Raw genomic sequence first — 26740 nt, forward strand, 5'->3', positions numbered from 1 at the left:
GTTAAGGTTTGGATTAGTTTGGATGCTCTAGATTAGACCCACAATGCTTAGATGCATGAGTGACACAACATCTACATATCTACTCTCTGACTTTCAGTCACGTCTTTGTCCAAGAAGTCATCCTATTTAAAGGATAAATTTGAGAGAGATGCAAATCATACCCGTAATGCTTAGAATTGTAGCCTATTATGACAGTATGACTCATGCAAGTTATGAATCAAATGCCAAAATGGTTGTAAGATGAGACGGGTGAGTAAAATTTATGACCTTTCGATGGTTGAGATCAAGTTGTTAGAGAGGCAGTTTTAGTCGTAAACCTAACACCGCCTCCCACGCACCCATCACCACCGAAACGTAAAAGGTAAACCCAAAAACCTAACAATAAAAGTTAAACTAAAACGTAAAGTTTAACAAAGATTTCTCAAGATTTTTTTCTTCTGAGCGAAGGTACAAGAAACATTTTAGTTTCTTTTTACCTTTTTACTTTTTAATTTATATTTAGATAGGGTTATTTTTGTACCAAACTAAACCGCCATACCACCATCACTGTCGACGCCTCCACCACTATCGTCGTTGCCAGCACCATCGCCATCATCATTTTTTATTCTGGTAAATTTTCTTTGTTTTGAGATAGAGTTACTTTTGTATTTTTTGTTTAATTCCTGTATCTTTTTTCTACCCAAACAAAAAGTAATAATTCATTTCATTTATATAACTTAATCAAACATAACAAATAAATAGCAGTGATTCATTTCACTCAAATTATTCCATTTCATATCTATTCATTCCTTTACATACCAAACAAACTCTTTGTACAATCGTTGCCCAAAAAAAAAAAAGTTTTTGGATAGAAAAACAAAACAACTAAACCACAAGTACCATTCTCACATTTGACTCAAAACTAAACACCAATAAACCCAAACCGTAACACACCGTATCATCATCATCATCATCATCATCAATCAATCAATTGAAACCCACCCAATGGCTGACGATGATACCGGAACCAAGAAGAAGAAGCGAGTGGTGGTTGAATCCTTAGGATGGCTAACCGAATCCTCAATCATGCCCAAAAAACACCGAGCCATCGCCGGCGTAGGCCCTTCGTCCATTCTGGACCTTAAAGCCCAATTATACAAGTCTCAAGAAGAAGCCAAAGCTAACAATAATATTAATAATAGGAACCCAGATCAGCTCCAGTTCCACCGTGCCAAGAAGAAGATCCTTCCCAATGACCCGTTTTCCCGCAAGAACTCCGGCGTTGACGCTCGTGAGCATAAGTAAGCACCCATTTGTGAAGTTACAAGTATATAATCTTTGTATTTGCAATTGAATTATTAGTATTGTTTTTGAAACTTGATGCACGCCATACTTACCAAATTCGATCATTGTGGTAAAGAGTGTCAAGCACTTTCACGTTTCTGTAAAAATAATATATACACGAATACTTTCTGTTTTCTCCGTCTCATCTGTGTTAGAGCTCTGGACCCATCTCACATCAATAACCCGACCCCCTGCCGCCTATAGGTCCTTTTAGACAAGTTTCTTTTGAAGTATATACCCGCCTACTAAAATATCACCTGTTTCCACCCAAGATCCCAGCATTGCAATTCCATTTTTGTCTTAAATAGACTTCTAAATGCTAGTGAACCTTTCGGGGCCTTGGTTAATCTGAATTTCATATTTCCAAATTCTAACTCAATTTCAGTAATTCGGATTTTTATGTTTTGGTAATTTAGTAACTTGGATTTATGTTTCGGTAATTTGGATTCTCGTAATTTATGTTTTGAAATGGGTATACCAGACTGAGCTCTGGTTAAATGAACCTACCACCCCTCCGTACCGAATACGTCCCTCTAGCGAACCGCGTACCCTTACCGGAGCGAGCCACGAATTAGGTAACCCTGGTATAAATAGGTTATTAAATTATATATAGATCTTGTTTATGCTTAAAATTTTGGGTATATGATGATAGATAGAGACAAAGCTTCCTTAAGGCGGGGGTCCCCCCCCCCCCCCCCCCGTTTTTTTGCGCGGTAGTGTAAATTGACCCTTTTTTCGTCCGAAAATTTGTATACGTAGTGTAAATTTACTCGTTTTGGACCGAAAATTTGATCCCGCCCCCCCTAGTTTATGATTTTTATAATACATTTTGAGTCCAGCCTTCCGACGAACTCGTCCAAGCTTCGCCACTGATGATAGAGTCGTGTAAGAAATATAAAAAAACTTTGCGTCTTGCCTACCCAAGGCAATGCGCTTTTGCGCTTCGTGCCTCAGTTTAAACCAGTCACTTTTGTGCGCCTCTTGCTTTTTAAAACCAAGTGATAGTTCCTAACTTCCTATAAACTTAATTTTTTTCTCATAAACTTCAACGCAATTTCAGGGATAAGTTGGAGATGAAAGCCGAGAAAGATGGGACCGCCAGCTATGCAGCCTTAGAGAAGAAAGCCGAGCTGTATGAAAAGCTAGCAAGGGGAGAATTATCTGATGAAGAAGACCAGGAGAAATACTGTGTTGACTTTTCTAACAAGACTCTTGTAAACGACAAACTTCAAACACAAAACCCGTTGTTCTCAGAAACAAATATACCCGAGTCTGATACATATGATGAACCCATGTTGCCCGATACACAGGCAATGGGCCCCGGTCGGGCCGCTGGTACATTAGACAACAGTGAACATAAGCGTTTTGTAAGGTATTCTTTTAACATTTATGTTTTATGTTTTTTTAAGAAACAATAATGTTTTTTTGGAAGATTGCTTCATGATCAAGAAACTGTTTTTATGGTTTTATAGGGAAGTGCATGAGGAAGTGAATGAAGCTCGGTCAAAAGTGTCGGAATTGAAAGTTAGGAGGCAAGAACAGGTGGCTGCTCGAAGAGAGAAGTTAAAACAGGCGTATTTGAAGACACAGTTGGAGAAGTTGAAAGCTCAATCTAAACAAGGTGATAATAACGATTCATGAGTTAGCATTTGATGCATGATTTTGTTAGACTGGAAACCTGTATATGTATGAGATTGACATCTTCCAGTTTAATATTAGATTGGTCTTTAACTGTTGCGATTGTGATATTTTATCGGCTGGAAAGATGCTCGAGGATGTGAAGTTTTTTGGTTTTCTTTGGATTAAACATAGGTCTAAATTCAAGTCCTTAAATTGGAAGGTTTGGTGTAACTTTTCTTTTTAGTTTGCATAGCTTTTTTTCTTCTTTTGGCTTTAGCTCTTGGATAGTTCGGCCCATTTTAATGAAAACTACCGATCGGAAAAGAAAAAATTAAAAAGAAAGTTGAATTTATTAACTTGATTATAGACTGTCTTTCCATGTTCAGTGATCTTCTACAGATTGAAAGCTGACTTGTAGGTCAGCTGTTGAAGTTTATCTACCCAATCTTTCATTAAGGTTTCAACTTTAGGGTTGTTCAAATAGTGCACGGCTCAAAATTAGCTTAAAAGAAACTATAGTAAAATCAGCATAAGCTAATTTGGCTCATACAAAATTTCGGGTTGATATGAGTTCGTTCAAGTAACTACAGAAAACCCAAATTTTCTTGCAAACTTTTACTGAACCTGGAACCGGTTTGTGAAATAAAACGATCTGCTTGCCTATTCTATTGAGTTTTTAGCCTAATGTATTCGAGTCTGAACTTGAGTCACAGCCCTGACTATGATATCAAAGGCGCTACAAGCTAGATCCGCAGCTAGATTGATACGATTACTATGGCTTCAAAAAGAGCATCATCAAACACCTACATGCATAATTCATATACCCATAGAACCATGCTCTACTTTGGAGTGCAAACGTGTTCATAATACGTGATCATGCTCGAGTGGTGTACTAGTTAAAACTTAATAGGATTTTGAGTCACGAGTGGTGTACGGTTAAAACTTACTAGTTAGTTATTATCATTAATATATATAAAACATGTATTTAAGATTTAAAATAAAATATATTACTCTTGTATGAACAACAATAGACTCATTTGGGCTACCGAGTTGAGTGAAACTAGTATGAAGCATATTATTCAGCCTCTTTTAAGCTCCACTCGAGCCGGACTTCAAGTAGCTCATCACACGCCAATGTCATCATTTTACCAAGACTCGTAACAATAACATGTTGTCGGATTAAACAGCCAGATAGGTAAAACCTTCATGTTACTTGTGTAAAGAAAAGCTGCAAGTCAAAACAAAACAATGGATAGCTCTATAGTATTAAGTATTAACAGTTACAATCAAGGAGAATTTGATCTCCGAACGAAGCTTTTTCATTAATATGATCATAGTCATAACGGTATAAAACAATGACGTACAAAGAAACAGCTCGATACAATACGGGTTACCGTTCTTTGATGGAACCAAATAGTTCTCCAAACGACTTTTTTGGAGCATCTGTCCGTGCAACGATCTCCACAACTTTATAAAACGACTCTGGATGAACCAGTGACTCAACTGCCACCTCAGCAACTTGATCTCTCGATATTGACCCTTCAGACAACGTATCCTATAAAGAAAAAAACATTGACTGTTTCAGTCAAAGAGGTCACATACAGTTGACCAAAAAAGTCAACATGTGCATTTGTTTAAGCAAGTAGTATTCTTTATAATAATACCTCTGGTTCCATGACAATGTTTCCATTTGGCGGGTCGTTTTTTAACCCTCCGGGCCTTATGATCGTGTAATTAATACCCGATTTTCGTATGTATTGTTCGGCTTGAAGCTTTGCTACTAACACCAGCCTGAACGCGTTCAGAAACACATAAGCTGGATTAAGCAACTGGCCCATTGCAGCACCATTGACCAAAATAGAACTCACAAGGATGAACCGATTCACACCAACCTTTCGACATGCGTCAACTAGATTAACCGTCCCATAATAATCGACCTGTAACCCAAGATCATACCAATTTTTATCACGGTGTCAATGATGTCGAGTTAAATTCTTCAACTCGAACCCGAACAATATATTCATGTCGTGTCAGATCCACTTAATATCGTGTCGTGTTACCAATCGGTACATTTTTTTGTACTTTGTGTCCTTTTAAATGTTTTTTGTTTCTTTCTCTCGCTCTCAATTGACAAACTTGGTTTTATATATTTAGTTCTAGATTAAAAAACCCGAACAAGGTTTAGGTTATGAACCGATTTATGCACCTCTAGTTAATAAAGTTTTTGAAAACTAAGAGGACATAAAGATTTCATAACTGAAAATAAATTTTACTTAAGAAAATTAAATTTATGCAGAAATTAATAAGAACTATATCAAACTTCACATTTGAACATTTTAAAAATAAGCCGTTCTAAAATCTAAATATGAACTTTTTTAAAAACCAACGGTTTAACAGGTTAACCCACATACTAACTGGGTCATATTCATGCTAACCTATTATCAAACGTGTCAAGCTCAGGTTGACCTGTTTTACAAAACTGGCCATGTTAGCCGACTTGAAACAGCTGTTTTTCGTGTTGTGTTTGAAACTGTTGCCTCTAATATTTATTGTTATTAACTTCAATGGTGGATGCAATATGCAGTAATAAAGATGACAAAGTTGAGCAAAACTGACCTTCCATGGAGCCAATAAGTCCCATGAATATTGAAAACCAGTAGCGCATATGACAGCATCTGAATCATCACCAATGGCCTGGGCTAACTTTTCAGAACCTTCTGTTACATCCGATTTTACCTGACAGTTGCCAATGTTAGGCCTGTTGAACCAAAATGTTCAGTGAATCATTCTTGAACCCTTTGGTGGAGAGTTCGTTTATTTGATAAACGAACGAACATGAAAATAAAAAGTCTGTTCACTTAACTAAATGAACAAGCATACGTTACGTTTGTTTATATATTTATGTGCTCTCATTTATGCTTGTTTATGTTCGCTTACGTACTAAATTAAATGTAATTATTAGTTACTAGGGGTGCTTTGTGTTCACAAGTTGACGGGTCCAACCTGACACGACCCTGGAAAATTTGACACGAATCCGAACATGACCCAAACCTAAAATTCATGTCAGACATGTGAACCCGAACGTGACACGCATATTTGCTTGTTGACCCGAACACAACCTGTTTGACCCAAAAGTTTTTCATTCTTTATATTTTCTTTCACATATTAATGCTTTAAATTTACAAATTTACACACAAAAAAAATATCAAATTAATAAAAAACAATTGCATTTTAATGACCAAGTCTTATGTCAATTTACTTTTTAGTTTTAAACTTTGGCATAAGATACCCAGCCAATTTAACTTATTACATAAAACACTTATTAAAAAAAATTAAATAAAAACAAATGGGTTAAACGGGTCAACCCAGGTTGACTCGAACGCGACCCATTTAGCTAAATAGGCTAGTGGGTTCAACCCAAAACTGATCTGAACCAAACCCTTGTTTATACCAAACCCAAACCCACAAATTTTGTGTTAGGCTAGCGTCGTGCGGGAAATTCAAAGTTCAAACCAGTACCAAACACGTAGTTTCGTCTGGTTATGTGTCCTTTGACCATCCGTTTGTTCGATACATGCTAAACAAATGAACATGAACAAGGTCTCGTTTGGTTCGGTCTGGTCTGGTCCATTTATAGCCCTATTAGTCGGTAAATTAATATTAACCAACTAACACAAACATGTTCATTTTTTAACGAGCGAACACGCACAACAAAACCAATTCGTTTTAAGTGTGCATGTCCGTTCGTAAATCGTAAGCTTGATAAACGCCTTAAACCCCATCCAACACTATACTCATTTGCCACAATTCTGTTGATGATGATTTTACTAAAACTCACAAATTGAAGATCTTGACTCGGACTCGGAAACATTGTTTTCGCCTTATCCGTATCCCGAAAGCCAGCCTTGACCGCGAAACCCTTCGCCAGCAGCTGCTCAACGATCCTCTTCCCCGTCTTTCCAGTCGCTCCCGATACAAATATCTTCTTCTTTTCCGCTTCAATTTCACTTATTTCCATCTGAAAACACCAAAAATCTAATCTTTATTCGATTTTTGAAACCCAAATTCAAAGAAACCAAACTAGAGCTAACTGTAAGATTGTGAATTCAACTAACTAACTAACTAACTAACTAACCCGCGTAGTTGATTTGGTGTGAATAAATCTTGGGATTTTGCGAATACTGAAGAAGGGTTTTGAAGGCGAGGAGAAGCAGAGGGGACGAAGCTGCCATTGTTGTAAGCCACATAAACTCGGTGCATATATACGGTTACCTCTCTACCATTATTGAATTAATTCACTTTTAGTAAATATTATTATATATTTTTGTAAATTATGGTATTGTAACGAATGTAATGAAAACCAATTGAATGTCAAATTTGTTTTTGTTTCAGTTATATACTGTAACGAACGTGATGGAAAACGATCAAATTTGCGTAGACTCATCACCTAACGCACAAGATCGACAACACTCAGATTTTAAAAACGCTGGAGTTTTACCAACCGGCGTCACACCATTGGTCCACTTTACTGTGTATATATACTTTATTTTTTGTTTAAGTTCCGGTACCATAACACACGTAACCGAAACTGACCGAATTTGCATCGAAGTAAGCTCGAACAACGGTTGCGTTAATTACCATTGCCCAAATTTTATCGACCTGCAAAGCCGTTAAGATAGTGTGACGCCGTTAAGATAGTGTGACGGAATCCGACCGAATTCGCTAAACTCATCGCGTTTTCTTTTAAATCTTGTACCGTAATGAATGTAATGAAACGACCGAATGTCATTTTTTTAGTTCCAGTGTCGTAACGAATGTTAACGAAACTGACCGTATTTTCGTAAGCTTGTCGCCTCAACACCCCAGATCAACGACGGTTGGGTTCTACCAACGCTTGAGTTTGACCGACCTATGCTACCCATTGATGATTGGTCCACCTCAATTTGAATATTTGTTCATGATTTAGTTCCGATACAATAACGCACATAACCGAAACCAACTGAATTTAGATCGACTTACCATCTCAACGCTTGGGTCTTACCATCGTCTGTCTGGGTTTTACCGATCTGTCTTTGCACAACGCGCCAGGTAAATCACTAGTTGATAAGATATTGATAAAGATGACAAACAAAATACATGTATATTCCTTTTTATACAATCCAGTCTTTATATAAAACCGAGTCGCATTTGCAGGCCCAACCTTGACCCCACGCTTCCGGTGAGGGGCACGAAATGTAAGGCTGTTCATGGAGGTCGTCGGTGGAGGAACAGAGCTGCGTTATTGTATAAAAACAAAAAAATAAAGTAGGAAGATGATGATGAGGGCATATATGTAAAATCACACTTCAAATTTTACTAACTTTTGTTTTTTACTATTTTAAACTATTTTGTCCTGTGACTAGACCCATTTACAAAAAGTGACACTTATCTTTACCTTAAATCAATGAATTTTTGTTAATATATACTCCACATATTACTTACCATTATGTAAAGTTTGTTGACTAATATACAAAAGGTCGTAAGAATAAAAAATTTAGAGAACTTCATTTTAAAGTTTTTGTAAATGGTTTATTATTTGCTTTTTGAAAAAGCAAATAAGTAATTTCTAAAAGCTTAACTAAACACATCATTAATGTGATGCCTTTAACATACATATTTGAATGTAAAAATAAAATAAATTATTTTGACCCTCTAATTTATAAGTTGTAGTTCCGTCACCTCATGAGTTTATACAAAAGGCATTGAAATTATCCAAAAAGTTTAAATACAACAAAATAATAGAACTGTCGGGTACTTGAAATCTCAGAGATGACCGTCCGGGTCATCCGTCATGTGCATTTGCATAATTTCTCTTCAGTCTCCTAGGAGTAACACTTTGCATAATTTCTCTTCAGTCTCATAAGAGTAACACACGGTTTTTAGCAAAGAAACTTATTAATATGTGGTGGATGAACTCTTAACAAAATTCGTAATGATATATTACATAAGAAATTGGACAATACAATAGAAGAAGCTGTTAAATAAATTAACACATAAAGCTGCTTTGACGGCTTGTATGTTCATACTTCAATAAAAACTTAAAATTTACGTCAAAACGTAGATTCATAAAAGTAAACATGTCACAACCACCCTATAAATTTTTATAAAAGATCACATCTGTATAAAGGATAACAAAGGGAAAAATTAATCCAAAATAGTAAGCATGTCACCACACGTACGTACGTACGAGTGTCTACGTAGATCTGTAGTGATCTGCTTGTTCCGAACACCTCTCATTCTTCCCACCAGACCCGTCCTCAACAACATCCCCAGTATCCGCGGTTGCTTTCCGTCCTTGGACGTTGTGACTTGCAGAAACACCACACCCGTGTTCTCGGCACAACCGCGTAATCTCACCCGCCTCTACATTTTGTTTTTCAACCTCCTCTTCCTCTACCGAAGTCGTCTTTCCATCTTCACAATCATGGCGGTGCGGCTCGGCTTTCGTCGTCGCCATTGTTATGTTTATGTTTATGTTTGTTAGTTGTTTACATCGATCTTTAATTCGATATATATATATATATAGCTCATGACTTTAGCTTGCTTATGGCTGGCATTGTAGGCATGACACGTGCATATTTGCAGCTGTTGTTTGTGTACGTGGCTGCAGGATGCCGTACACGTAGGCAGACACGTGGTTGAAGAATTTGCGGGTTCAACTTTATAAAAACTAGTCTTAACAATTCAAACGGTAATGTTTCGAGCAACCAACCGAACCGACAGAGAAAACCTATAAAAACAATGATATTTAAAAAAAATAAAAAATACTAACACGTTATATATCAAACGAAACTGCAAAAATGAATATTCATACTGCTTCTGTTAAGATCAATATATACCTGTATCGATATTGTTCGTCACTCTACCAGCACTTGGATAGCTTATGCTATAAAAATAATATTTTTGAATGCGACTACATTTGTAACGAAATTTATATCAGAATGTCAAGTCAAAATTAAACACATGTGCGAAAACCATAAAAAGCAAATCGGTACCATCTTTAATAATACCAACGCCTTTATCGACGTTGTTTAGTTATAATTATATCAACAAGGTTAATAGTCATATAAAAAGAATCGTGATGGTTAAATGTTTATATAATGTAAATTCAATGGGACTTCATTTGTAAGCGTCGATTTCTATGTGAGCCACCACCTACGGAGAACTCAAAGTGGGTGAAACAAAGTCATATAATCTTTCTATTTTATCCAGACTTGTTTGGAATCAAAGTTTTGCATCTATTATTATGTTTCATCTTTGTTGTTTGATTGTTTGTTTGGTTCATAACGACCTGTCTTTATCATTTTTATAAAAAGAAAACGAGCTGATATTATAACTCATTGAATCTATTAAGGTCCTGGCTCATGGGTTTGAATCTCTGAGGTGTCAAAATAAAAATAGACGGTCGAAATTCCATCTCAGAACTCGGGTATTGATGATTGGTAGATACAATAGCTTACCGTGGAGTCAAATGTGATAACTTTATTAAAGTTTTAAGTGTAGAAACATAAAAGTAATTATTAAAGTTAAAAGGTCATATGATAACTCTATCAAAATTCAAAAATAACATAAATTGGCTTAAAAAAATTGTTGGTCCAATCATGGAAACCCACATGACAAACCCATTCAGTGGTGAATTAGAACCCTATACGTCTTTTCGAAATGTGTTAGACCATCACCAATAAGAAACTTAATTAAAAAACACTTAAAAACACCGGCTGCCATATCAGAAAAACACTTGTTCATAAAATCTCTAAAAAACCTTCACAATACGGAAACTCAAAAACATTTCCATATCATCACCATATTTTATATTTATTTTAATTTATATTATACTAGCTTTTATCCTCGTATTACGGGGTTGTTTGACATCATTTCTTTCAAATATTTCCGCCATAACCCAATATGAGTTCTTCCATTTAATTTTTATATAGGTTAGAATGTAGTGAGTGGCAAGTGTTGCATGCTATGTGGGCAAGTTGGCATTATGGGTTCTATAACTTATGCTATATTTTTTAGAAAACAAACTTTTATGTATTTAGTCTTGAAAATCATTGCACATAATCAAGTTGATCGAGTTTTAGAACCACCTATGTGTTTGACCAAGGCGTCAATCACTATTAACTATATGATATTATTATGTAACGTGTGCTTCACTTGTGTGTTTATTTGGGTTGAACTATTACCTCGTTATTCTTATGTAATATCCGCGCTTTATAGCAATAACAAATCAAGATTTATCATTCTGTTTTATGGATTTAGTAATTTTTTTAACTAAATGAGAAATTAAACATGAGCTTAAAATAAGAATGGGTTTAATGAAAGACGTTGGGCTTGAAAGTCCATGCGCTTAGTGGTATAAGTACCATCTAAAACCTTTAAACCATAATCCTTCATTCCTTCACCATTTATGATTATCTTCGGTAAACTTTCTTATTCATCTATTCAATTTCTTCAAAGTATTCTCCATCCATCATCCTTGTTGATACTTAAATATAAAGCAACTAGTTTTTATCTCCTGTATTATGGGGTTGTTTTATACTATTTGTTTTTAATATATATTTACTTTTTGGATTTATTTTTTTATGGTATGAAAGTTAATAAATATAAATATGGTTTGATGATAAATTGTTTCATAAATAAATAGATGTTATAACCCGGTTTAAAATCTATAGGGGTTTGATAAGACCCAAGACCCGTTTATTTTTTTACTATCTTTTTTAAAATAAATCAGATATTAATATTTAATATATCTCTACTTTATAGGATTTTTATATCAATGTCAAATATTTGGTGAGATTAGTATTAATTTAATGAGATGTTATAACTCGTTTAAAAAATATCTGGGTTAGATGAGACCTATACCCATGAATTCGGGTCAAATGCATGAGAAGTCTCAATTTAAAAATCAAACAAATCTGGTGACTCCAAAAAAGGGGGAGCGACCACATCACGACACATATGATTTTTATGGTTTCGTTTATATACATTACTAGTTTTTATCCTTGGTATTATGAGGGTTGTTTTATATCATTTGTTACTAATATTTATTTATTTATTTTTTGAATTTTATTTTTTTATTGTATGAAAGTTAATAATATACTTATGTTTTGATGCTAAATTGTTTCACAAATAAATGAGATGTTATAACCCGGTTTAAAAGCTATATGGGTTTGATGAGACCAAAGACCCGTTTATTTTTTTCCTATAAAATTGGTTTTTTAATTATAAATAATATATATATTTTTAAATAAATCAAATATTAATTTTTAGTATGGTGAGATTATTTTTTAATTTAATGAGATGTTATAACCTGTTTAAGAAATATATGAATTTGATGAGACCTATACCCGTGAATTCGAGTCAAATTCATGAGAAGCCTTAATTTAAAAATCAAACAAATCTAGCGACTCCAAAAAAAGGGAAGCGATTACATCGCAACACGTAAGATTTTTATGGTTTCGGGTCAAATTCATGAGAAGCATTAATTTAAAAATCAAACAAATATGGTGACTCCAAAAAAAGGGAAGCGATTACATCGCAACACGTATGATTTTTATGGTTTCATTTATCTATATTATAGATTATAGATTATAGATAAGCAAGTGTATTTGCTGATAAAAAATAAAGCAAATCTATATATAATTAAAATATCAAATCGAACAGTAAGTATTTTTTGAAACCAAGAAATAAAATACAAACATGGAGATTAAAATCAAAAAGAGTAAATTAGGAACTTAATATAATAAAGCAACGTATGCTTGACCATCATGCCCCTGGTTGAATAAAAAACTAGATTAAAAATAAAATACATCATGGTTATTTATAACTTTCAATCTTAGTCACTAACTTCTAGATCTAAGGGTTGACATTTCTTCCTATTCTTTTTAAAAACAATGGTTTTTTAGTATAACCCAACATCCTATATAAATATATATGTATATATATATATATAAATTTGTATGAGAAAGAATGTACAAATGATATGGTAAGTTAGGATAACAAATCCTCCTAACTACCTTTATAAGGTAGGATAACAAATCCTTCTAACTTATGTGAACGGTCTACATATCATACACATGTCGCGGGAAAAAAAGTGTACAAGTATAGGAAAGGGTGAAGGAGCCTTATACGTGTTGTGTATACGAAAGAGTAGATTCGGTATATGGAAAGTAGACATACCTTGTAAGTATCATGAAAGAATATTACTTGATGGAGGAAGGATCTACGGATCATATTTGCATTAAAGGAAAGAATTCGAGGGGTAGACGATCAACGTGTCTGATACAAGTCGGGAAAGAATAGGAAGAAAGAATGTAAGTATGTTTGTTAAGAAGAACGAAAGAACATTCTAAGTATGTATGTATATCTTATCATATGAATGTGAAAGAATTACCAGTTGCTTGTTAAACCACAACTCACTCAGTGTAAGGGACTTTTAATATGCACGCATACAAATAGGTACCGAAGATCAACTGGCATCCGAGAATCAAGAATGTTAAGTTTTTGTTGATTGTTAAGACAAGCTGTTTATATATTATATTTCTTCAATTTAGACTTTGTTGATGTCTCCAATCTGAGGTGTCGGGAATCGGGGCCTTACATATTGTTTCAATCTTATTACTTTTTTCATTAATGTTCATTTATATTACATAATATTATAATCTATAACTTACATTTCATAGTAATCTCTTTTTTAATACAAACACAATCATATGTTTCATCGGTTGAAAGATAATATCTTTATTCATTTTATGTATTTAAGATGCCATCATGGCTTGAAAGCAGAGAATGCTACGACAGAGTTGTGTCCACCCATACCACATGAATTTGAAATCGCTGCATAAAGAAATAGTTGAAACTGAATAAGTGACCTTAACAAATATTGAGATTGGATAATTATGATCGAAATGCTTAGAAACTCACCAACGTTGATTTCATGTTTTTGCTTATAATTTGCAACAGTGTCAAATTCAACTTCAGGATCAATTTTCTATAGTTTGCATAAAATTAATATGAAACTTAGAGTATGAGAGGAGGAAGAAAAAGAACAATAGGAATGAAGATATGACATACAAATTGGTTAATGGTTGGATGCACCCATCCTGTTTGAATTGCTTTAACTGTAGCAATAGCTTCCAAACCTCCTGAGGCTGCAAATGAGTGTCCGATCATTGACTGGAAAACAACACAAGGCGAATACTGTCAGCATGGTATTCATATAGTGGAGATACATGTATGGCGTTCTTCACCTTGGTGGCGTTGAGTTTGATTCCTGAACTATTCTTGAATACGTTCTTCAAAGCCTTTATTTCTGCAAGATCGCCGACCCAAGTAGATGTTGCATGTGCATTAATATAATTAACCTCCTCTACTGATACACCTGCATTCACTAGGCTGTTTTGTATACAAGATGTAACGCTTAAACCATCCGGTTGTGGACTAAGTATATGATATGCATCACAATTTGATGCACCTCCCAAGTATTCAGCAATTATTGGTGCATCCCTTTTCATTGCATGTTCTAAACTCTCCATCACCTACAAACACATGAAATAATAGTATTGAGGTATAAAAAAAATTAATATTTATGATCTATGTTGTCTAATATACCAAAACACCAGCCCCTTCAGCCAGGACAAAGCCATCTCTATCTTGGTCCCATGGTCTAGAAGCAGTCTGGGGATCATTGTTTCTCTGAGACAGTGCCTTACATGCACCAAAACAAGCCAACGTAATCGGAGTTACACAAGCTTCTACGCCTCCAGCAATCATCAAATCAGCATCCCCATCACGGATATGATTTGCGGCAGCACAGAAGCAATAATTTGATGTCGCACAAGCAGCTCCAATGGAGTAGGTTGGCCCCGTAAACCCAAAATCTATTGCAAGAATGGTTGGGCCCGTACTATGTTGAATAGAAGGTGTGAAAAATGGTGTGATTTTATTACGACCTCTTTCCTTTAGAGTCATCACACCATTAATAAACGTACTTGCTCCTCCCACTCCTGTTCCAACAAGCACACCGGCACGTGCTTTATCAATCTGCACACTAAAAGATAATGAAATCTTACTCGTATTTAAGGACACATGACATGAAACAAGGAACAAATACATACCTTGGAGAGCGTATGACCACTAATAGCGGCATCTTCAAGGGCTTTTTTCCCTGCGACAATGCAGTACCGTTGACAATCATCCAACCTTTGGTCATGCTTGGGATCAATATATCCAGTTGATTTGAAGTCACGAATCTGACCAGCGAATCGTGTTGGAAACTCTGATGCGTCAAATCGATCTATCAACCCAATCCCGCTCTCTCCAGCTAAGAGTCTTTGGTAGAAGATATCAACGTCATTTCCAAACACAGAGACGACTCCCATACCCGTGATAACAACCCGCTTTTTGGCATCCTTTTCTCGTTTAGGTGTAGTTGCCGAAATGCGGGAATGTATTATGGGGCGCCTTGTGGTGGTGGTGTATGGTGGTGATCTATTTTTAGTTTTACATAGTGGGTTAAGTGCGGTTGCCAAAAAAGGTGTGTACTTGAGATGAATTTGAGTTCCCATATTAATTGGTCATGAGCGGTATGAACAAGCTAGCACATTTGTTTCTATTTAAGGCATTGTTATTATTCTTATCGTCTTGTATATTTAATACATTTATTAATGTCTTACAGCTAGGCGGCGAGAGATGTATCCCCCATATTTACATGGTTGCCAAACCTAGATGTATCCCCAAACACTGTACAAGGAGTAAACCATTTCGTAAGTCTATAATAATGTTATTATATTTTTACTTTATTTAGTTTGGATGTTTCTCTCTTTATCTTGTTGCAACACACCTTATATTTTAATAAGCGGATAAAAAAAAACAATACTGGTATTGTCAGTTGTTGGAATATATTTTGTTTATTTGAGAATATTATGCTAGTATGTAGTATTTTATGACTTTAGATAAATGGTTTGGTATTCACAAAGATTTTTAAACAAATATAAAATTTAATTGAACAAGATGTTGAATTTAAATGGCAAATTGGCGTTTTAAAAACTTTTAAGAAATTTAAAATAGACATACTTTCATAGCCGTATGTTTTTAATGTAATCTGAATGCATTAATGGATCAATAGTGTTTTAATTATCTAAATTATATATAAGTTGAAGTTTGTAATTATCATTGAGTATGCCAAACTCAATATAATTATTTCATTTCATTCCCAAGTTAGTTTCTGTGTCATAAAACAGATTTTAACTCGTGCCGAATTAGCTAATCAATTTACAACCACTTAAAAAAAAAGTGTGCCATAAGTTGATGACATTTTACACGTAAAACAACAAATTTTATTAACATTTTACATGCAAAACAACAATTCATATAGATTTATATGTAAAATAACACTTTTAATTAACATTTTACACGCAAAATAACAAATCTCATTAGCGTTTTACATGTAAAACAACAGTTATTTAATATTTTACATGTAAAATACACATTTTTCATTAACATTTTATACGTAAAACAACAAATTCGTTAAAGTTTTATATGTAAAACAATAGTTCTTAAAGATTTAACATGTAAAACAACACGTTTCGCTATAATTTTAATGTATATTCAACGATTATATATAGATGAAAGTTGATTGATGTGTGTGTGTGTGTTTAAATATAAAGTCAATTGTGAATTTCTAAAATAAATGAAAGTTTTTCGATGCACTATTTTTTTATTTATTTTTTGTTTTTGAATTTTTATGTAATGTGAGTTCGATTAATTTTATTTCAATATTATAACAACTCTTTAGTACTATCCTTTAAACAAACTAAAACAAAAATAAAAATAAAAAAAATTTAATTAACTTGGCGGGTAATCAGAGTAATTTTTGTATTTTATGTAATAAGTGGATTTTAAGTTGCGTAATTTATGTACATTGTATATTATATGTAATTATTTAATTTTTTGTATTTTATGGTTAGGTATATAATGTAATTTGGGTAGTTTTTGTAATTGGTAAAATATGTCATTTGTGTATTATGTAGTAATTTGGATAATTTGTATACTTTAAATAATTTTTGATGTTTTTGTAATTCGGGAATTTATATAATTTGTGTAATTTGGATAAATTATATGTTTGTGTATGTAATTCTTTAGATAATTAATTACACATGTGGTTCATATTTAATTCTTAAAGTTTTAATTCATAAATTCATGTGAAACAAAACCGAGAATTATTGACCCTATTGCAACCAGATTTTTCCTTTTTCTAGGGATTTTCTTGAAAAATATCTTTGATATTTAGTAAGTCTTAAAGCCCTTAAATATGCTAAAAAACTCCATGTAATTATCAAAAGATATTTTGTAATATTTTAATATTAGAAGGCCCTAGAATAAAAGACCCTAGTAGGAGAAGGTGGTAACTATAAATACCTGTATTCTATTCTGCTCATTTGTACCCACCTTTCGAAGTTGTAATACAAAGCACTTTTTGTAAAACACTCCAAAGCAATCTAAGTTCTATTTAAGCAATCTTTGTTTCCTTTTAAATTTGTGAATCGCTGCCGCGTTTTGATATTCAAGACTGATCTTAGAAGGTGTCTAAGAGTTGCACATGAGTCTAAGGGTTAATTCCGTGACACTATGCTTCGTTTCACGAAACCAATTGTACTTTGACGTTCTTATTCGTTAACAAACAGCTAATCCGTATATTATTTTTTTTTCACAAAATAATTAATACCAAAAACCTAATAATATCTTGGACTCGCAAGTTAGTTTCTAGTAGTATAACAAATGCCCAGGGTCTTAAACCGTCACGGTTTCGTAAAATCACAAAAGCTATTTTAAGTGTACTGTGTCTAGTCCATGCATCAACAATATATTACTTTTGTTTGACTGTTTGATACATGTTTTAATCGGTTACATTTACTTATGTTCATGTATTACATATGATTGTGATCTATATTATACATTCCATAGTAAAAAACGTTTTTTTAATACGACTGCTGCAATATGTTTCACCAAATGAAATATGATATCTTTATTCATTTTATAACTCTCTTTAATATCATCATGGCTTGAAAGCAGAGAATGCTACAACAGAGTTATGCCCACCCATACCAAATGAATTTGAAATTGCTGCAAAATAGAAATAATTGAAATTGAATGAGAGTTTAACAAATATTGACAATGAATGATTATGATCAAAATGGAAACAAACTCACCAACGTTGATTTCATGTTGTTGCTTATGATTTGCAACAATATCAAATTCAACTTCAGGACCAAGATTCTGTAGTTTCCATAAAAGTATGGAAATTAGAGTATGAGAGAAGGAAAGAGAAACAATATGAATGTATTTATGACGTACAAATTGATTAATGGTTGGGTGCAACCATCCTGTTTGAATTGCTTTAATTGTAGCAATGGCTTCCATACCTCCTGAAGCTGCCAATGAGTGTCCGATCATAGACTGAAAAACAACATAAGACGGATAATATTAGCATGATGTTCATAAAGTGAAGATGCATGTATGGTGTTCTTCACCTTGGTGGCGTTGAGTTTGACTCTTGAACTATTCTTAAATACATTCTTTAGAGCCTTCATTTCAACAAGATCACCGTCCCAAGTAGATGCCGCGTGTGCATTGATATAATTTACCTCCTCTACTGATACACCAGCATTCACTAGGCAGTTGTGAATACACGATGTAACCCCAAAACCATCGGGTTGTGGATTAATTATATGATATGCATCACAATTTATCGCACCTCCCAAGTATTCGGCGATTATTGGTGCATCCCTTTTCATTGCATGTTCTAAACTCTCCATCACCTACAAACAAACGAAATAATAGCATTGAAATATAAGAAAATTCAAGTTTTATGATCTATGTTGTCTAATATACCAAAATGCCAGCCCCTTCAGCCAGGACAAAGCCATCTCTATTTTGGTCCCATGGTCTGCAAGCAGACTGGGGATCGTTGTTTCTCCGAGACAATGCCTTACGTGCAGCAAAACCGGCCAACATAATCGGAGTTATGGAAGCTTCTACGCCTCCGGCAATCATCAAATCAGCCACCCCTTCACGGATATGCTTTGCGGCAGCACAAAAGCAATAATTTGATGTTGAACAAGCAGTTTCAATCGAGTAGGTTGGTCCCGTGAACCCAAAATCTATAGCAAGCAAGGCAGGGCCCATACTAGCTAAAGTATATGCTGTCATAAATGGTGTGATTTTATCAAAACCTCTCTCCATTAGAGTCCCCATACCGTCATCAAGTGTCGCTACTCCTCCTAATCCTGTTCCAACAACCACACCAACACGCGCTTTGTCGATCTACACACAAACATAATGGAATCTTACTTATGTTACTGGAAACACGAGACAATGAATAAATGACATACCTTGCAGAGTGTATCACGACCAAGAGCAGCATCTTCAAGGGCTTTTTTACCCGCGACAATGCAATACCTTTGACAATCATCCAACCTTCGGTCATGCTTGGGATCAATATATCCAGTTGACTTGAAGTCACGAATCTGACCAGCGAATCGTGTTGGTAACTCTGATGCATCGAATCGATCTATCAACCCAACCCCGCTCTCTCCTGCCAAGAGTCTTTGGTAGAAGATGTCAACGTCATTTCCAAACACGGAGACGACTCCCATACCCGTGATAACAACCCGTTTTTTGGCATCCGTTTCTCGTTTAGGTGTAGTTGCCGAAATGTGGGAATGAACTATGGGGCGGCAACGTGTGGTGATGTTTTTTGGTGGTGGTTTAACAGTTATGGGCGAGTTGTTTTTGCATAGTGGGTTAAGTGTAGTTGCCAAAAGTGGGGTGTATCTGAGATGGGTTTGAGTTCTCATATTTGTCTTGAGCGGGGTGAATAAGCACAATTGTGTCTATTTATAGTATTGTTATTATTTTTATCAGCAAGTTTATTTAGTACATATATTAATGTGCTGCTTCTTTGTTTATAGGCTTATAGCTACGCCGTCAGGTCGACAACATATTTATACAATTGCCAAACTTTAGGTATGAGCCCAATCGGTGATGAATGAGTAAACCATTGCTCAACTTTATACCGGGAAAATGACCAAAATAACCCATCTTTTACACAAATTTCTTGATTAACCCGTCAAATTAAATAATACCTAAAGTTATATGTAGTTAAGATGAGATTATGTACTCTTACATTATATTAATAGTTAGACATCGTGGTGCCCTCGTTGATTCAAACTGATGAAGTGTAAGGTCTTACCCAAACATACTGTGTGTTTGATTGGACACCTTTGACTCTTGATCGAGAACAAAAATGATTGAACACGATATGAGATTGATCTAATCCATGTATCATTATTCAGTTGATGTCTTATACTGAAAGGACAAATGACAATGATTACCATAAGCTTATTGTCTTGCAACAAGATGTTCCAAGATGTTTTGGTTAATGGCTTTAAAGTGTCATACCTTGTTGGGGGCAGCCATATGTAGCTAGAGCATTGCTAGCTGTCAGCGTTAAGTAGCTTAATCGAAAGTCATCCAAGTGTGGGAGACTGTTGGAAAATATGGACCGGTCCGATTAAATTAATACAGCCCACCGTGTTATGACCGGTAATAGTTACACCTTCGGCAATGAACAATAAACCCGCTTACCCTACTTAACCCGTAATGAAGAAACAATTAACAAAATTAATTATGCTTATATAAATATCTGGTATAATTATATACACACTTGTTAGACGTATTGTATTATTTATACTAAATATAAATAATAAATACTACTATGCTTGTTTACTAACTAGGTATGTACCCGCCGCGATGCGGCGGTACGCTAACATGCATGCACTTGGTAGAAGTTCATTACGACCGCGGTGGGTACATAAAAGTGGTTTGACGCAAGTTAGATCGATTCTGGTTACGTTCGTTATGACACAGAAACTAAAACAAAACATTGGTCGGTACTCAGGCGTTACGGCGTCGAGTAGACATAAATTGGGTCGATTTCGGTTACGTTCATTACGATACTTAACTAAAAAATAATCAAAATATTGTATGACGCGTCACAAGCTTGTGCTGCCACATGGACTAGTGATGTTTGTTACTATTGTAAAACATAATAAAGACGGTCGATAAAAACCTGGGTATTGCGGCGGAGAGTTGATTCGAATTGGATTGGTTTCGGTAACGTTCGATACGATATTGATTGAAACTAAATAAATGGATGATGTGTCATAATTAAGCTAATGCTGCCACATGGACCAATTACGTTCTTGCGAAACCAAGGCTTCTCAAATGTTATATATAATAATTAAATAAACTAGTATGGGCTCTAAATGAGAGTTGGATTGAGTTGGATATTGAGGCCCAGGCCTAAGAAAAGATTAAGGATTTAATATTATGATTAACGTTATAATGATAATCCAATCATAACAACATGGATCTCTTGCCTCTCGAAAATAACCTATTCTTGTTTTCTTGAAACACACTCCAACAAACTTGGAGCTGGCCACCAAAACCCCACTTGATAAATGATATCCATCTCTTGTTTACGTAGCAGGCAAAATAGCCACAATAAGCATCACGCACAAAATGGACTGTGGCTGTCAAGAAAACCGTCTGTCGCTGTAGCGCTGCACACCACCACCAGTTGAAGCCGCCTTAGCACGCCAGCCGCATCCGCTGTTTTCGCCGCTGTTGCCACCCGTCCTTACTGTCCTGTCCTTGTTCAGTTTATCAACTAGCACCGCTCGTGGTTTGTACGTTTGTGTCTAAACGGTTATTTATTAACCAATGTATATCTATCTCATCGGTCTAATAAGATGGATTATTATATTTTTATTTTGTGCTCGTATTCGTATGTAACCGTGATCCTGTTGGATTTAGTTTTGGCGTTGATTACTCGTTTACTTTCCGTTGCGTTTATATGTTAGAATTAATCACTCACAACCGAAAGGGCATTTTAGTCATTTATGTTTTATTTGTATTTAGTTTAGTTATTGTAAATGTAAACAAAGTTTAGGGGTTAGTGTGTAACATTTGTATCTATAAATACTATGTACAGATCAAGAACAAATTACGATCGATCGATTATCATTCAATACAGTTCAATCAATTATTGTTGTTCATTCGATCCTATATACCAATTATCACAAGATTATATTCATTAACTTGTTTAATTAATTAACTAATTAATATCAAATCCAGTTTATTTGATAATAAAATTTTGACTGATCACCATTGAAACCAACAATCTGAAGATATGAAGTGGTTCGGTTGAGAGAAAGCAAGGAGGGGAAGAGGAATAAGCTAAGTGCTGATAACGCTGGTATAAAAGTGTCGGTGGTTTGTAATAGATTCATTTAACTCCCTTTTTAGAGCATTCACAATGGGCTACACACCCCAATGTCCAAATCCATGTGGCAACCTGTAGACTTTGAGGGAGCCCAACTCCACTATTGTGGATCACCACTGAAACCCAACAACCTGAAGATATGAAGTGGTTCAGTTGAGAGAAAGCAAGGAGGGGAAGAGGAATAAGCTAAGTGTTGATAACGTTGGTATAAAACTGTCGGTGATTTGTAATAGACGCATTTAACTCTCTTTTTAGAGCATTCACAATGGGCTACACACCCCAATGTTCAAATCCATGTGGCAACCTGCAGACTTTGAGGAAGCCCAACTCCACCATTGTGGAGCATTAAAGATTGTTGTAAGTTTGGTTACAAACTTGGAGTATGTGTCCCCCTCTCTCTCTTACACACCCATATTATATACTATTACACATATGCATACATATTTAATGTTTTTAATAAGGTTTGTTGTTGTGAAAGGATGTGAGGTTTTCCCGTCTAAGTCTGGCCTCCATCACTCTTTCCCAAAGCTTCATAGCATGGCTTAGTAGTTTGATTCCTCGGTAGTTACCACAACATTGGGCGTCTCCTTTGTTCTTGTAAATAGGGACTACGACGCTGGTCCTCCACTGGTCTGGCATTTTACCAGATTTGAGGAAATGTTGAACAAAGTAGTTAACCACATGAGTCCTTCTTCTCCCAGGCACTTCCACACCTCGATGGGTATGTTGTCTGGGCTAAGCGCCTTAGCCCTTCCCATCCTCCTAAGTGCAGTCTGGACCTCTTCCCATGTGATCAGTCTGTCTCCTAGTAAAACACATGCCAATAAATATAAATAAAAATAATAATAATCATATATAGCTAACTATACAACATAATGCACAAATGCATTTAATTATGGTATTTCCGAACCAATAATATTCATATTTAGATAGACAATGATATAGAGTCATTATTAGACATCCTTTAACATGCTAAAAGGATTCAATTTGTCCATGATAAAATGTCTCAACATTTTCTAGATGCACTTTGATGGGTTTATAAACATATAATTATACATATGGACCTCTTCCCATCCTCCTAGTTTGAGTATATGTATAACTATATGTTTATAAACCCATCAAAGTGCATCTAGAAAATGTTAAGACATTTTACCATGGACAAATTGAATCCTTTTAGTATGTTAAAGGATGTCTAATAATGACTCTATATCATTGTCTATCTAAATATGAATATTATTGGTCGGAAATACCATAATTAAATGCATTTGTGCATTATGTTGTACAGTTAGCTATATATGATTATTATTTTCTTTATTTATATTTATTGGCATGTGTTTTACTAGGAGACATCACAACGAGTTAAAACATATATTTCAGGTATGAAAATATTTGTTTATATTTTACTAACCCGTCAAAACAAGTTTGGTCAGTCTTGTTGATGCAGGGAAACACAACAGGATCATAGTGTTTACCAGATGAAGCAATAGAAGTTTTCACGTGAAGATCATACAACATCATTCAACTTAAGGATTCACATGTGAACGAACGAAGACGCAAATGATTGATTACAAAAGTTTTGGGCAACTTTCATAGAAGATCGATATTTACCATTTTGACGGATATATAAATCAGGGGGAGACAATACGCGCCGCACTCTTTTTCCCATATCTATGGTTTTGTCCCACTGGCTTTTCCTATGAAGGTTTTTAATGAGGCAGCATCTCCAAGCGTATTAAATTGATAACCAAGAGGGAGTGTTATAAGTATATATTATGGTGGTTATTAATACCCAGGGGCGGATCCAGTGTTTGGCTAGGGGGAGCGTTTGTACCCACTCAAGTCCATAGTTCCTTTATAAATTTTTAATATATTAGATCTAAAGACCCAAGTGACCCATAAAAAATTTTTAGTAACCCACTTATAAATTTTAGTGCCCAAAACTTAACTTTTTAAATTTTAAGCACAAGTTTAATTTTGTTATGAACAATAACAATTATGCCGGTATTAGTTAATTGCTCAACCACTTTATTTGAAAATTTGGAATTAGTGGGAGGCGAACATATTAGGGTGATGGCGGCTTCACATCTTGTCGATGACACTGGTTATAGACCCAAAAGACAAAGGTAATCACCAATCAACATTATTATAATTCTGATTGTTTCAACAGTGTTGTCGATATGAAAATTCAAGAATTTGGTGACGCTTTAATGAGATTCACACGGATTTACTTCAAAACATGCTGGCTTTCAATCCGTGTGATTCATTTTCCTTGTTTGATGCATCAAAGTTAATGAGATTGTGTGAGCTATATCCATATGATTTTGATAATGGGGACAAAATTGTCCATTCATCTCAACTTGGTTGGTACATTGATAGTGTGAGAAAAGATAAAGGATTTGCTAATCTGAAAGGTATTGCGGATCTTGCTAGAGTTATGGTGGAAACAAGGAAAAATATCTCTTTTCATTTGGTTTATCGATTATTAAAGCTAACGTTACCTATTGCAACCGCAACGGTTGAGAGATGTTTTTCGACAATGAAGATCATAAAGACAAATTTACGTAATCGAATTGGTGAGGATTTTTTGAATGCTTGTGTAATTTGTAATGTTGAAAAAGAAGCACTTTTAAGTTTTACGAATGAAGCTGTAATTTACCGTTTTCAAAAGATGAAATCACGTATTGATCAATTGTAATATGTATTTTGTTTATCTTTAATGAAATTTATTGTTTACATTTATATACGTATTTTGTTTAATATAAATTTTTTCTCAACCCGTGATAACAACCCGCTTTTTGGAATCCTTTTCTCGTTTAGGGGTAGTTGCTGAAATGCGGGAATGTAGTATGGGGCGGTGGCGTGTGGTGATGGTTTGTGATGGTAATTTAACAATTATGTGCGAGGTATTTTTGCATAGTGGGTTAAGTGTAGTTGCCAAAAGAGGTGTGCAAACGTGAATTTGTGTTCCCATATTTGTCATTGTCATGAGCAGTTCGAACAAGCTCGATTGTTATTATTCTTATTTCAAGTTTATATAATACAAGTATTAATATTAATGTGCTGCTATGTATCTTATAGGCTTATAGCTAGGCCACCAAAAGTTAACATATTCATAGGCCTGCCAAACATTAGATGTGGGCACAAATGTTTATGAATCTTAGATATCGTACGTTTGTTTTATTTAATTTAAATAAGGCTTATAAGGTTATTAGGTGTGGAATTGTGGATAGTCTTTGTTTATTATTTTGTTTGGATGGTTTCTCTTTGTATTGTTGAAAGAACTCATTAGGCTGAGGGGTGTGGGGGGCGTGAGAGTGGGCGCGAGTGGGGGCTCCAGCCAATAATATTGTGATGTGTGGCAGAGAGAGAAACTTGATAAGATGGGTGTTGGTAGTGGTGCTCGCGCCCCGGGCCCTGGTGTGGAGGGGCGCGAGAGGGGGCGCGAGCGGTTTTTTTTTATTTTTTTATAAATGTATTAAAAAACGTATTATCAAAAAAACTCATAAATTATTTAAAAAAACACACATTAATTAAAAAAACACATTAATATCTAAAAAAAAAATTAAAGTACTAAAAAAAACATTATTCTTATTCTTCGGCTTGGTCTTCTTCGATCAACCTCTTCCGGATACGTTCCTTTTGTTTTTCCATCAGCATTTGGTCGACCGGATTTAGGTTACTGAAGTCTCTTGTAAGGAAGTCCAAATCTCTCATTCTTTTTTTTTTCCTTTTTGTCATTAGAGACCGCCTCCATGGTTTTGTTGAATTTATTGAGGGATTCAACAAGATCGGTGATGTTTACGGCTTCCCCCTCAGCCGGTTTTTTCCCCCTGGCGTCCCTTCCCAATGGCCGCCTCCTCGGCGGTGAAGACGTTTCCTCCCCCGCAACGTTTAGGTCGAATCCAACCCGGCAATCCGACCCGGCGGAAGTGCTATACGCTCCAGACGAACTAGTTTTAGTCCGTTTCGGCCCTACTTCCGCATCAAGGTCCGGCGCCACCAGCTCAACCCACTTAGAACACCTTCTCAACCTCTCCCACACCTTTACATCGTCTCACGTCTTCACCGTCCCATACCTCCGCAGGCAGTCCTGCTTCCACTCTTCGACAGTGAAATTATAAACCGCCAAATCGTCACTGCCAATTGGTCTCATACGACCGGCGTTCCTGTTGAACAGATTAGTAAACAAGCCGACAAATTTTCTGATTTCGGTCCACCACCCGAAATCATATCGGCGTTCCGCTCTGTACTCCCAACGAGCGAATAGAACGTCTCCCTAACCTTTGTCCAAAAGACCTTGCTCTTTTGGTAGTCCGCTGCAAAATGCATAAATAAATTTGTAAGTCATTTAACTTTTTTATTAAAAATCATTTTTAAAAACGTTAAAACAATTACTGCAACGCCGATCCT

General features: G+C 35.2%; 3 protein-coding genes and 1 pseudogene across 4 annotated transcripts; 1 reads left to right on the forward strand and 3 right to left on the reverse strand.

Moving 5' to 3' along the window:
* Positions 1–931: 931 nt before the first annotated feature.
* Positions 932–3110, forward strand: LOC143637007 (uncharacterized protein At4g18257-like). The gene is made up of 3 exons (XM_077104474.1): positions 932–1280; positions 2384–2695; positions 2796–3110. Exons 1-3 carry the CDS (start codon positions 985–987, stop codon positions 2962–2964), a joined length of 777 nt encoding a protein of 258 aa, XP_076960589.1. The 5' UTR covers positions 932–984; the 3' UTR covers positions 2965–3110.
* A 1089-nt stretch (positions 3111–4199) lies between these two features.
* LOC143637009 (uncharacterized protein At2g34460, chloroplastic-like) lies at positions 4200–7190 on the reverse strand (annotated as a pseudogene). The gene is made up of 5 exons (XR_013154353.1): positions 7079–7190; positions 6782–6961; positions 5560–5679; positions 4608–4880; positions 4200–4498 (listed from the first exon to the last, which is right to left on the reverse strand). The product of XR_013154353.1 is annotated as an uncharacterized protein At2g34460, chloroplastic-like (transcript).
* Positions 7191–13632: 6442 nt separating this feature from the next.
* LOC143636959 (3-oxoacyl-[acyl-carrier-protein] synthase I, chloroplastic-like) lies at positions 13633–15575 on the reverse strand. The gene is made up of 6 exons (XM_077104429.1): positions 15102–15575; positions 14596–15027; positions 14235–14522; positions 14059–14160; positions 13909–13975; positions 13633–13821 (listed from the first exon to the last, which is right to left on the reverse strand). The coding sequence occupies exons 1-6, from the start codon at positions 15549–15551 to the stop codon at positions 13754–13756; spliced, it is 1407 nt and encodes a 468-aa protein (XP_076960544.1). The 5' UTR covers positions 15552–15575; the 3' UTR covers positions 13633–13753.
* A 2465-nt stretch (positions 15576–18040) lies between these two features.
* LOC143636954 (3-oxoacyl-[acyl-carrier-protein] synthase I, chloroplastic-like) lies at positions 18041–20029 on the reverse strand. Its single transcript, XM_077104426.1, has 5 exons — positions 19377–20029; positions 18877–19308; positions 18516–18803; positions 18195–18441; positions 18041–18108 (listed from the first exon to the last, which is right to left on the reverse strand). Exons 1-5 carry the CDS (start codon positions 19839–19841, stop codon positions 18041–18043), a joined length of 1500 nt encoding a protein of 499 aa, XP_076960541.1. The 5' UTR covers positions 19842–20029.
* Positions 20030–26740: the final 6711 nt, after the last annotated feature.

This window comes from Bidens hawaiensis, unplaced genomic scaffold (assembly GCF_021521415.1).
Source record: "Bidens hawaiensis isolate Kalapana, Puna unplaced genomic scaffold, B.hawaiensis_p1.1 tig00008096_1, whole genome shotgun sequence".
Classification (NCBI taxonomy): domain Eukaryota; kingdom Viridiplantae; phylum Streptophyta; class Magnoliopsida; order Asterales; family Asteraceae; genus Bidens; species Bidens hawaiensis.

Excerpts from the sequence above, each read along its gene's own strand:
- LOC143637007 (XM_077104474.1), top strand. The coding sequence starts at position 985 with ATGGCTGACGATGATACCGGAACCAAGAAGAAGAAGCGAGTGGTGGTT. Across the intron at positions 1,281-2,383 it reads GTTGACGCTCGTGAGCATAA|GGATAAGTTGGAGATGAAAG; the intron begins GTAAGCACCCAT and ends ACGCAATTTCAG. Across the intron at positions 2,696-2,795 it reads GAACATAAGCGTTTTGTAAG|GGAAGTGCATGAGGAAGTGA; the intron begins GTATTCTTTTAA and ends ATGGTTTTATAG.
- LOC143636959 (XM_077104429.1), bottom strand. The coding sequence starts at position 15,551 with ATGGGAACTCAAATTCATCTCAAGTACACACCTTTTTTGGCAACCGCA. Across the intron at positions 14,161-14,234 it reads TCAAACTCAACGCCACCAAG|TCAATGATCGGACACTCATT; the intron begins GTGAAGAACGCC and ends GTTGTTTTCCAG. Across the intron at positions 13,822-13,908 it reads AAAACATGAAATCAACGTTG|CGATTTCAAATTCATGTGGT; the intron begins GTGAGTTTCTAA and ends TTCTTTATGCAG.
- LOC143636954 (XM_077104426.1), bottom strand. The coding sequence starts at position 19,841 with ATGAGAACTCAAACCCATCTCAGATACACCCCACTTTTGGCAACTACA. Across the intron at positions 19,309-19,376 it reads GTCGTGATACACTCTGCAAG|ATCGACAAAGCGCGTGTTGG; the intron begins GTATGTCATTTA and ends GTTTGTGTGTAG. Across the intron at positions 18,109-18,194 it reads ACAACATGAAATCAACGTTG|CAATTTCAAATTCATTTGGT; the intron begins GTGAGTTTGTTT and ends TCTATTTTGCAG.